We start from the raw sequence: 12,269 nt of genomic DNA on the forward strand, positions 1-12,269 counted from the left end.
CTGGAATTGTTGTCACCATTCTATACTTTGCAGCTCATGTCCAAGTCCCAATGACCGCTGCTTCTAGCTGGTAATGATTCAGGTAGACTGGAAAAAGCCATTTGCAGCATGCGTGGATATGGAGCTTCTGTTCTCCTATGCCTGGAGAGTTGAGACCAGGTTGCTTTTCCCTGGAGCTCTGTGACTATGGCATGGTAAAGAGAACCTTGGGATACACTAAGCTGGGTGGCAAAGGTAAATTCATAATACAAGTTGGCAAAAGGAGGAAAGAGAGCTCTAAATTAGGAGTAGGTCCCAGCCTGAAATATGAGTGGGGCATTGAGGTAGGAGGGATAAAGGAAACACTATATATTAAGCAAAGCAGCAGAAAATAGGACTATCAACACCCACAACAGAGATCTTTGAGGGAAGAATAAAAAACCTGACTATTCAGGCAAAACATAGTTAAATGACCCGATTCACTATATTTTTTACTCATGCAAAATATATTTTGTTACATTACATTGTATTATAGATTTTGAACACTCAAATGAAGGGTGTGAACAAGTAGGCATCATATTTTTCATGACTGACTTCATCCTGTTAATATTTTTTCAGAGGCACAGTACATGTTGTATGAGAACCAGAAATTTCTGGGCAGTCAAGTAGAGCAGAAGCATAGTTGAATTCCACATTAATGCAGTATATTGTCAGTTTTAAAGATTTTCCGTTGTTTCTACAGGTGTGAGTGTCTGATTAAGGTAAAAAAATAGAATATTTAATATTAAGTAACATTCTTATGTACAACAGAGGGTAATTCAGGAACATTTCGCAGTAATATGTTTTCTAGGAAACCTTTTTGCCTAGGATTCAGAGCTTGGATAAATATAATATATTTTATTTTCTTTACCTGAAATGGTTGGCCATTTCTGGTGATCATTTTGATAGCTTTTTATCTCGCCATCAATTTGGGGAGGCATAGTGGGAAGAGAGGGAAGAGAGGGATGGATTGGTCAAGAAAGCCTTCTCTCAGGTGGTAAGTGAACATGACGTGAGTGAATTTCAGTAGCTTGTCATTTGATGCTCTGTGAACAGCATTCCAGGTCAGGAGTAGGTGGTTGGTTTTTTTTCTTTTATTGGTAAAAAAATGTAGTGAAGTCAGTTCTTGCTTGTGAGGATAGAGGGTAGATTGTTGGAGGTTTGAGGAGATTTTTAAATAGCCTGTGGAATGGTCTCCTGGCTAAGGGGGACAGTTGCTTGGTGGCAGCTGTGGAGCAGGTCCTGGAGAAAACAGGACGGACATTGAAAGGAGTGATTTTAATGGGGAGGAGGGCAGTTTTGCTGCCCGGGGGATATTTGGCAATACCTGGCAGTGTTACTGGTTGACACAACTGGGTGCTGAGGGAACACCAGGCATCTAGTGAGTAGAAGCCCAGGGTGCTGCTGAACATCTTGCAAGGCAGTGGACAGACCCCGCAAACAAAGACTATATGGTTCAAATGTTAATAGTGTTGTTCAAGAAGCCCCAAGTTATAGTGAAGCTAGTCAGTGTGCGGATGAGGTTTTCTTCCTTCTCAGCCGCCCCTCAGAAGTATTTCTGAAGTTTAGAAAGTGGATGTGAAGAGAACTGCCATCAGACCAGTGGAATAATTCAGACTGTGTTCCGCACGCTGAAGGGGCAGGCTAGGGGTGTGCGAGCAGGTACCGGGGCAAGGAGCGGCTGTTCTTGCTAGGTTGGCACAGGGAAGCCTGTTAAGAGCGGGCATTTGAGCCCAGACAGGAGGTGGAAGAAACCAGCCTTGGAATTATCCATGGGACCAGCATTCACAACAGAGACATCTTTATAAAGCCCTGGAGCTTAAAAGGGTAAATAAGTAACAGCACCTTGTAGGAATTTTCTAGAAAGAGAAGAAATAATATATTAACTGTAGTGCATAGTTGTGTTTCTTTTGGCCTCTGTTTTAATTAAGGAAATGTAAAGTGTTTTATGGGAAAATGGCCTAATGTAGTTATTAAGTGCCTTTTGTGAGCTCAAAAATACATTCCACAGACTACCGGTCAGGAAGAGCGTGTTCCTTTCCAGATAAGTCGCCAGCTTTGCAACAAACATGTAACAATAGAGCTATTGTCACAGAATCCCACCAGAAATATTAATGGCACTTGCAGTAAACTATAGCTGGTTTCTGTGTATTAAATTTTTTCTTAGTTTACTTAGTAAATATAGTCTTTAGTTTGAATCTAAGGATTACAATAAAAAGTAATTTGAAAGAGAAATCTGTAGCATTTTCCTCCTAAATTCAAATTTTAAGACTTGCAGTTTATTGTTCTAAATATATTTATCCTTTACTTTGAAATAATGTCTTTAAGATAATCAGTAGTATTTTAGACCAAGTTGTATATAATCTGAAAGATCTCTTATATATTTTGTTATCCTTTGTATCTGATTCATTTGTTTCTCTGAAACTTAGAAGTCTTATTAGTCAGAACTCTTTTAGATGCAAATGACAAAAAAACCTAACTCAGCTAAACAGGTAAAGGGGAAATTGGCTGAAAGAAAGTAGGCTGTCTTAAAGCCAGAGGAAAACCTAGCAGCTAAACTGGGGGAGATGGCAATGGGAACTTGGACACTTTCTGTGACTCTCTGCTGCAAGTTGGCTTGAGAGAGAGAGAGAGAGAGAGAGAGAGAGAGAGTGTGTGTGTGTGTGTCAGTCAGGCTGGCTTCTCAGTGGCAGGAAATGAGGCTGCCACACCCTCCCAGGCTCACTTTCCACAGGTCCTGCTGTTGGGGACAGACCCTTAGATTGGTCAGGCTCTGCTGCAGCAGCAAGTACCGTATTTCCCTGTGTGAAGACATCTTTTTTCAAAAAATTTGGGGTCTAATAACTGGGTGCGCCTTATACAGTGGTTGTATATTTTTTTTACTTGCATTTCCTGCTTTTTCACGCTTGTTTTTGCACTCTTTGTTGTAGATGAATAAAGCTTGAGTTTAATAACTTTATGTAATACATTTTTTTTTTTTAATTCCAGGCCCCAAAATTAAGGTGCATCTTATACATGAGATCATCTTATACCTGGGGAAATACAGTAGATTTGCAGTGGGGGGTTTATTATTATGTACATTCTGTCTATGAGAAAACTGAGGACTGGAGAAGTCCTCTTGGCTAACTGTCACAAAACTGGGAAGTGGCAGAGGTAGGGTTTGAGCCCAGGCAGTCTGGTACCTTCCAGACCTGGCATTTAATATCGTATTTATTGAAATCAGCCACACTGAGGGGGTGGAAGGCATTGTTTTGCTTTGTTTTGTTTTTGGCCGAACTGTTAAACAAGACAGGGACATGATTTAAATTTTTTTGTTTATCCTTATAAAAAAAGTAGCTATGGCAGCTGATGATATAATGAACTGTCTTCAGATCTTTGAACAACTCCGTGGGCTTTTATTGGAGACACACACGATGTTGGCTGCCTGCGCCGCACCTCTCCTGGGTGCTGCGTGGCAGAGGGACTTTCTGCATTGGGCCGTGCTTGTACTACATCTGTGGTTTCAGCCAGGCTTCTCTTCCCCACCAGGGGGCATTTGGCAGTATCCGGAGTCATTTTTAGTAGTCACAGCTGGTGTGGTGAGCCACTACTGGCATCTAGTGTCTACAGGGTGAGACAGGCTCCCCTCAATAAAAGACTTACACAGCCCCCAGTTTTCATAGTGCTGAGGTTGAGAAACCTGTACCAACCAGATAAACTGGGCCATTTTCAAACTAAGAGTCTGTGTTTGGATTGAAGAAGTAAAAGAGGGTAAATGGAGAGGGAAGAGATCAGGACCCACTGTGGAGCAGGGTGGGGCTGCCTGCCGGGTTACCACAGGTGGGATGTTGTGAATGGAGGACTAAATAGAGAAAGGCTTGCAGAAGGGGATGTAGGAAAGTGGAGCGGATGAACTTGGCTAGCTGCTCTATCTCCCTGAGGACCAACTGTGTACTTATCGGTGGAAAGGTAAGGAAACGAATCTCTCCCTTCTCCCTCCCTCCTGTACCTGCTGGTGGTCTCAGAAGACTAATGTGGGACAGCATTTCGGGATGTTCTTCACACAGACGGGCTAACGGGGACTTGGTGATTTACTCCAAGTCATAACGCTGCAATTAACTGACAAAATGAAAACTCTGGTTTGTTTGAAAAGAAATAGAGCCATTATTGTTTTTTTAAGTTACTTTGTGATTTTGGGGTATAATGATAATGACAGCCAGCATTTATTAAATGCTCCCTGTATACCAGACGCTGCTGAGTCTGGTGCTCAATCTCACTGAACTCTCACAGTAACCCTTCAAGATAGTAACTGTGATTATGTGTATTTAACTGGTGAGGAAAACGAGTCCCAGTGAAGGTAACGGCCTTCTCAAGGTCAAACCGCTGGTAAGCTGCAGTTGGAATTCTGAGTTGATTCCAGAAACTAACTCTTCACACCAAATGCGGTGCTGCATTGTCCCCTTCAAGACACTTTCAGCCTTTGTCAAGCTTATTTTTTGTCTGTAGTTGACACTTTGAAACAGTAGATAATTTTTGTGTATTTGGTCTCAGTTCTTGCTAGTAAGAGGATTTATGTGTTTGGAAACAGCTATTCTGTACTTATTTGAAAGCTTTTAAAACTTAAAGCTGTGAAATAGTCTATCTCTAAGTGGTTCCTAAACTTTTTGAATACATTTAGTAACCAGTTTGAAGTAATTAGTTGGATGTTATGGTTTTGGAACAGAGCTTATATTTTCCTTACATATAAAAGGCTGATATTATTGAACTGTTTATAATGTATAAGATAATTAAGATGAAACAGTTCCTTCTTAGTTTTTACCTTAGCTTAATACATTTATGTAAAACATTGTACAAAATCTTCCCAGTGAAATTCTGTGTAATAGGGATTTTGATATCAAAAAATAAGATGGATCTCTACCTCTCCCATTGGGAGAGTATTGTTTTGAAAGAGAGAGGACCTCATGATTTATCATATTTGTGAATAAATTAGATTGCTTTTAATATGTGCTAAGAAATGTGTGTCAGTCCAACAAATAATTGTTGTACATATACTATTATTTTCTCTTAGTTAAGCTAAAGTTAGAGACATAGGCCATTGTAAGTGGAGGAAGGGGGACCAGCACAGGTGTCAGAAATGCTAACTTTTCATACTTCTTGTAATGGGGATGAGTAATAAGCTGTTTCATTTTATTGATTAAAAAATATTGTTACTTTTATGTTTTGTTTCATTTATATTTGCCAGCAGTTCCATATTTGCAGAAAAAGTACTGAGACCAGGAGAGGGAGGGTGTGTGATACCCTGCTCTGACCCCTTGTAGTTCCTGTGCCTTGCATGTTTGAACCTGGCTCCCTGATGTTCCTGACCCCTCCCTCCACCTCCCTCTACCTCCCTCCACCTCCCTCCACCTCCATCCTCACTGAGTCAATGGCAGATTCTCCGGCAAGGTTTATGCTAATACTTTATTTTTACTGGTTTTCCTCTGCAAACTTACTAAATTATAATTACTGGCTCCCTTTATACTGGTTTGCTGTGTGAACTTCTATGTTACATACTTTATATGGTTGTATATAGTTAATACTGTTGAATAACCAGTCTATGCGTTAAGTAAAACTTTTGATTAATCTTCGGAGTATAGAAGATGTAAGAAATATTGGTTTATGTATGGTAAAAATTTTTAAATAGGTCATTAGTTGATAATTCCTTCAGTCTTTAATGGTTAAATGTGGTTTGAATACTGTCTTCCTTGTATTCCCAATAGGCTTTGATCTACAGAAGGAAAATATCCCTATTATTTAAAAATATGGTCTCAATATTTACTTTTTGATGTTAATTGAAGCTGGGAATATAAGCTTCAAACGTTTTAAAGGAGTAACACTAGCATAGCTTGATCAAATGTAAATATTACAAGTTATATGTAAAAAATGGAATCTTTTTCCAATCTTGCTTTATGTAACCCTTTTTGATATGTGGAAAAGAGGAATAAGAACTATTAACTTGGAGCCAAATGTGCTTTTGTTGTTCCAAATTTTCAACGCCAGGAGCACATAAACCTGCACCTGTTGGTAATTATGAGCAAGCCAGCCTTTGCCGAATCCCAGGCCTCTGCTTACAATTTTTTTACTGGAACTAAATGATGTTGCCATTTTTATTTTTAGGTTTGCTGGCATGGGTAATCTCATTAAGGTGCTAACCAGGGACATAGACCACAATGCAGCACATTTTTTCTTGGACTTTGAAAGTAAGTCTCTCCAGCCCTTCACAGCTGGTGCATAATGGTAAAGGTGGAAGATTAATCATACTCACACCACAGTGAAGGCTAGCCAGGGTATTTGTTCATAAAATTTGGGGAATCAAAATGTGCATGATTTTTTTCTTAATCGTAGGCAAACATCACCATCATATGTATAATTCTTTAGTTTTTCATTTGCTAAAACCATGTTGAGTCTGTAGCCAGTGCTGTCCTCTCATTAGTCCATGAAGCAAGCAGCCTTATGATGAACATTCTGATAGTATGCCGTGGTGCCTGCGCTCATGATCCTGCGATGATTGCATAGAAATCGGAAGTGTGCTGCATGTCCAGAATTGGTACTTACGTAATCTCCACAAATTACTAATTCAAATTGGTTTGAAGTATATGCTTTGTTTCATGGCAGATGGGAAGTAAGTGTAATATTCTGCTATTTTCAGATGAAATGCAAAGGGGAGCTGTGGCCCAAGTCTTGACATTTGGCTTTGAAATAAATTGTTGTTTCAGTGCAATTTTAAACACGATTACATACGAATAATTCTTGATCAGAAATTTCTTTTTCAGAATACTAGCACTATTGGAATACTTAAAGAATTTTTCATTATAAGGCCTTTAATGAACCTTGTCTTGGGAAAATTTTGAGAAGAATTAGAGTAACCGTTGTGCCATTGTGTACAGGAAAACCACATTTCACCCCTAGGTCCTACATATCAACACGTTGCGAACCCGGTTTGCTGTCTCCAGAGCACAGTCTGGGTAACCTGAAGGACGAATTCATGGCCTAATGAACATTTTCCCTGTTGTTATTTAAACAAAAAAGAAATTCTAGATGTTCTTATTTATAAAGGGATATTTTCTCTTTTCTCATTCTTGTCTTGACAGGTACCTTAACATGGGGAATCTTCTTAAAGTTTTGACATGCACAGACCTTGAGCAGGGGCCAAATTTTTTCCTTGATTTTGAAAGTGAGAAGATGATTTTATTTCTATTTCTCTTTGCCTGCAGTAGACTGCGTTTGTCTTGCACTAAATGAATGTTTCCACTTTGCCGTCTTTTTAACTGCTTTGCATGACTGAGCTATGAATTGTTTGAGTAAAACTTCTGACGCCTTCTAGAACTGGAAATCAGATTTTTAGAATAAAATATGATAAAATTTGAATTTTATAAGGGATTTATTTATATCTCTTAGTTGGACATTGTTTTGCAATTTGAGATCTCCAATGAGAACATTTGAGATTCTCTACTGAAAACATTTCTATGAAAAAATTTTGGTGGAAAGGACAAATGCTGCTTTGAGATTTGGTAATGGAAGCAATATTTGGGGAAATCATTGCAGTTGAGAAAAACTGTTAACTCTATGTATCTATTGAAGTATTTTAATACAAACCTGTTCATGAAGGCCATTCAAAGCTCAGTAAAATTGGGCATAATATTAAAAGGTAAGTGTGAACCTTAATTATTTAATCTTTGCACATAATTAATTTGAAAAGTTAAACTCATTTTATGTATTTATTTCAGGAGTTAATTTTTTCTTAACTCTAAATAAAAAGAAAAATAATAGGTTCACAGACCTTTAAGTAATTTGCCTTCTGTTTGTTTTATGTTGCATGACCTATTGTAATATGGTCTAAGGGCGGCAGGTAAGTGTCTTTGACCCTCATGCATGTTGAAAAGCTTTTGCTTTCTTTGGCTGTCAGTATTGCTTTAGCTTGTCTGGTTGTCAAATCAAGGACAATGATATTAAATTGTTGTTTTAGTGTGAATGTTGCTGTTTTAACTTATCATTAGAAAATTGTTAGGAAAGGGTGAAGAGATAGCCTTCAGATTGTAAGCATGTGATCCCTTGCATTACCACCTAAGGTTAAAGCATTTGAGTGATTTTTAAATACTTAAAATTTAAGACCTTTTCTGGTTTTAAAAACAAAATAAACAAACCCCTTCAAATAAATCTCCAGAAAGTCATTGCATTTTTCATCAACTTCAGTTTAGTATGTGAGATTATTCAGTTCATTCTACTTTATGAATAATTAATATATTCTTTTTCTTTAAACCAGGACAGGTCCTATTAACCCATTAATTGATAGCTTTTCTCCATTTTATGGACTAATTTGAGGTCTCTGATATTTTTCTACTTTTACTACATCCTATCAATGTTCTGTTGACAGCGCAAGTGCTGTGTGTAGGCTGCAAAGAGTCATACTATCCATATCAGGACCATAATAAATTGTTGGATTTTTATGGGAACCTGCAGTTAAATAAATACCGGTTTTCTTGACCCTTCTCAACAATTTAACAGTGCTGTTTAAGTGCATGTTTAGCATGGATTTTAATCAGCTTGGGGATGTTGGCAGATTGCTGACTTGAAAATTACTCTTTCAGATGAGGCAACTTACATTAAAGCTGTATTTTAGTTTATTTGCATCTGTTTCAAACTTGGTCTTGTATATTTTTCTGCTATTCTGTTTCCTTTTTACTCTGTCTCAAATTCCTTACATTTGCAGAATCTTGGCTCTGATACAGTCAAGATCTTGTTCAAGACTTGGCACTTGATCTTTTATAAACCCAGCATTCTGTTGTGGTCAAGTGAGAAGCATAAATGTGTACTGTAGTGTTTAAAATATTATTTGGTCCTAGTTTTTCTAATCTGGAGTAGGTTTGGATCATTATCCTTAAAATTTAAATAGCTAGTTTAGTGGAAGGAAAAGGTTAGGTTTGCTAACAACAATTACCAATAATGAAGACCTACATATAAAGTGTTAACTTCTTAAAGACAGGTATAAATTAAAGAGTGATATTTGTTGCCTCTATCAGCCAATGTAGAATTTTTAATTTGACACGTACTGGTATATATAAATGAAGTTTTGTAAAACATACTGTGTGCTAGACCAGAGTTTGCCCATTGTTATTTTTTATTTAGATTTTTAAATACGTTCTTAATCAGGTGTATCTCTCATTCATTTGTTGGAAATTTTGCATTTGTAAAAGTTTACCTTATGATTTATTTAACTAGTAGATCTTAGCCCAGCAGGTGGGTCCTCTTTTAAACTGTTTTGTACCAGATTCAAAATGGGCAACATAGTTGAATTGCTTGTCCCCTTATGGTTACAGAGAACAAAGCCACATTCTTTTTTTAAATAAAATATTTAGTACTACATTGTTTCTAGATGAATAGTAATATTCAGGTTACCAGAGTACAGTAATTTAGGTTCACTAATTCCATCATTCTTATTGGTTAAATCTAGCTCACTGTATGTATCTCCATGATTGGGCAGCTATGGAAGTGATTCTATGCAGATAGATATGCTGGCATTTTGCGTCAACTTGTTTACAAATGAACCATGCTAGTACATTTTATTTAAAAATTTTAAATGATTTTAGAGAGAGAGAAAGAGAGAAACACATTGATGTGTTGCTCCACTTATTTATGAATTCACTGATCGATTTCTTGTCTGTGCCTTGACTGGAGATCATATCCGTAACCTTGGCATATCAAGGTGACGCTCTAACCAAGTGACTTCCGGGCCAGGGCCTCTAGTGCATTTTAGACAGTTTACAAAATGAAGACTGTCCACATTGTAAATCATTACTCCCTTAACTTTCACACGTGCTCACACACATGTGCTGTTTTTCACTTCAGTTCAACTTACATTATGGCTTGTTTCTCGTATGCTGTCAAGTAGGTGCTGGTGTGCAAAGAGAACAGGTACAACTCCTGCCCTTGGGGGGTTCTCAGTCTAGTAGGATTGATAAAAATGCCAATTAGTAATAATCTTTATATAATTTACATTCCGGATAGTGAGACCAGGAAGGGATTAGCTTTTCCTAGCAGTGAGTAGATAAGGTATTAAGGTAGACGTTCTGATGGTACCATTTGAGTTGGGTTGTGGAGGGTGAAAGGAACATGGACAAAGGCCTTAAGGCATGAAATAACAATCATGTTCATTGAAACATACTGTCACCTGTTCTTGATGTACTAGAAAGAGGATCTTTTTCTTAAAAAAAGTTATATCTATATGATGACTTTATTTTAAAAATAATGGTTCATTTAACATATAAATTTGGATTTGCCCCATAAAATCTGTCAGTATTTATGTATATATACAACATATATAAAAAGCACTGAATTGGGACCTGTATAGCCTCTTCTGGTTCTTGGAATTTCTTATTTATAATGACACTGTTAAGTTACTGCTCATTCTAATGACAAATCATTAGCATGAATAGTATACAGGGGTGGACAAAAGTAGGTTTTAGTTGTGAGTACTCGAAACACAGAGTATAATCTTATTATTATTTATTAGTTGTTGTATTATGTATTTGTATTATAACTGTAAACCTACTTTTGCCCACCCCTGTATATGTTAGTTCACTAAATTGTGGTTCTTAGGAGAAGAGGGACTTTTATTTATTTTTATGTTCCTCCCAACCTTAGTGTAGTGCTTTATAAATGATACTTCAGTGTTTATTAGTTAATCTTTATGTACTTAGTTTCAGTTAGACCAAAGTGTAAGAGTCAATATAGGTGAATGTTTCTAAATGAGAAGTAGACTCTTACTTCTGATTCTCTCGGTGCTTTTCCCTTTAGTCATTCTATTCCTCTAATTCTCGTGTCTTTTGTGTTACCTGTCCCCACATCTTTTAAAAAATATTTGGTACTCACTTTTTTAGTCGAACTTTATTTTTCATTTTATCTCTTGTATATTTTCTATTGCTTCTGCCCTATACATTGAAATATTTTTATTCTGATGGCATTTTCTTATATATATATATTTTTCTTATATATATATTTTAAATGATGCAGGGTTTTCTTTGTTCAGAGATAAGAAGGCATACTGGAATCCTTTAACGAATGCTGAAGGCATATTTGTATCTATCATCTCTGTTCCTTCTCATTTACTCAACAAATATTTATTATAGAAAGTCTACTGAGTACTGAGTTTACCTACCATACAGTGGTGTCTATACATTGAGGCCCCTGCCTTGATGGAATTTACGGAGATAGAGTGAATATTTATTAAATGAATGAAAGCAAGATTAAAGCAGGTATATTACAATTACACTTTTTTTATGGTTTGCTTATTTTTTGTTTTGTAGCTGGTCTTTGCCTCCTTTTGTACTATAACAACTTCAATTTTAGAAGTTATTTTCAGTGACTCTTCTATAGGAAAGTAGTATGAAATTATTAAAATATTTAATTTTACTTTCAAACAGTAAGAGCAACTGAAACATGCTGTAATTTCCCTTGAATAGCTTTTTTTATATATATAATTTTTTAAAATTTATTTATTCATTTTAGAGAGGAGAGGGAGAGACAGAGAGAGATAAGGGGGGGAGGAGCTGGAAGCATCAACTCCCATATGTGCCTTGACCAGGCAAGCCCAGGGTTTTGAACCGGCGACCTCAGCATTTCCAGGTCGACGCTTTATCCATTGCGCCACCACAGGTCAGGCCTTTGAATAGTTTTTAAATAAGCTTGATAAGTACATCACTGGTCCTGCTCTCAGTCGTAGATACATTCTCTTGCAATCAAATGAATGTCATTTTGTTAGATAGCTAAGTAGTAGGTTTTTTTCTTCAACTAATAAAATATTTTCATTCTTTGCTCTGAAAAATCAAAGTGACAAGTCTTGGGTGCATTACGATACCATTTTTTGAACAAATGCTTTTTTTACCCTTTTGCATGACTTGCTCTCAGTAAGTAGTGCTTACCTGTCTGCTATTTTCTGTTTGTCTTCATTTCTACAGCAGTCTTCAGCAGCTTTCAAAATTATAAATGTGACTTTTCCTGTGACAGTCTAAAACATGTTTAATCATCAGTGTGGTGCCTGGGTATTTTTTCTACCCTTAGGGAAAACTGAACTCTTCTTTATTTTTTAGTTTCTTGGAATTTACTAAATCCTTAATAATTATCAATCACTTCCGAGGTCTATTTAAACCTACCTGACAGTGTTTCTCTGTGTGTGAGTCTCAGTGTCACATCTTTCTGTTAACAACTAGTCACCACACCAAAAACACACATTTGCA

At 36.9% G+C, this 12,269-nt stretch overlaps 1 protein-coding gene across 13 annotated transcripts in view; it reads left to right on the forward strand.

The window, feature by feature from the left end:
- Nucleotides 1-12,269, forward strand: part of CYRIB (CYFIP related Rac1 interactor B) — a 149,752-nt gene that overhangs the window by 112,285 nt on the left and 25,198 nt on the right. For 5 of the 13 annotated variants that reach the window (XM_066265653.1, XM_066265657.1, XM_066265650.1 and 2 more), the window contains one exon: nucleotides 7,128-7,210. The exons of 3 other annotated variants lie outside the window; for them this stretch is intronic. In XM_066265653.1, the coding sequence (XP_066121750.1) occupies nucleotides 7,138-7,210 (73 nt within the window). In that variant the 5' untranslated portion in view covers nucleotides 7,128-7,137. Of the gene's footprint in view, nucleotides 1-6,153; nucleotides 6,237-7,127; nucleotides 7,211-12,269 lie in introns of all 13 variants that reach the window. 5 more of the 13 variants (XM_066265658.1, XM_066265652.1, XM_066265659.1 and 2 more) reach the window with 2 other exon arrangements.

This window comes from Saccopteryx bilineata, chromosome 3, assembly GCF_036850765.1.
Source record: "Saccopteryx bilineata isolate mSacBil1 chromosome 3, mSacBil1_pri_phased_curated, whole genome shotgun sequence".
Taxonomy (NCBI): Eukaryota; Metazoa; Chordata; class Mammalia; order Chiroptera; family Emballonuridae; genus Saccopteryx; species Saccopteryx bilineata.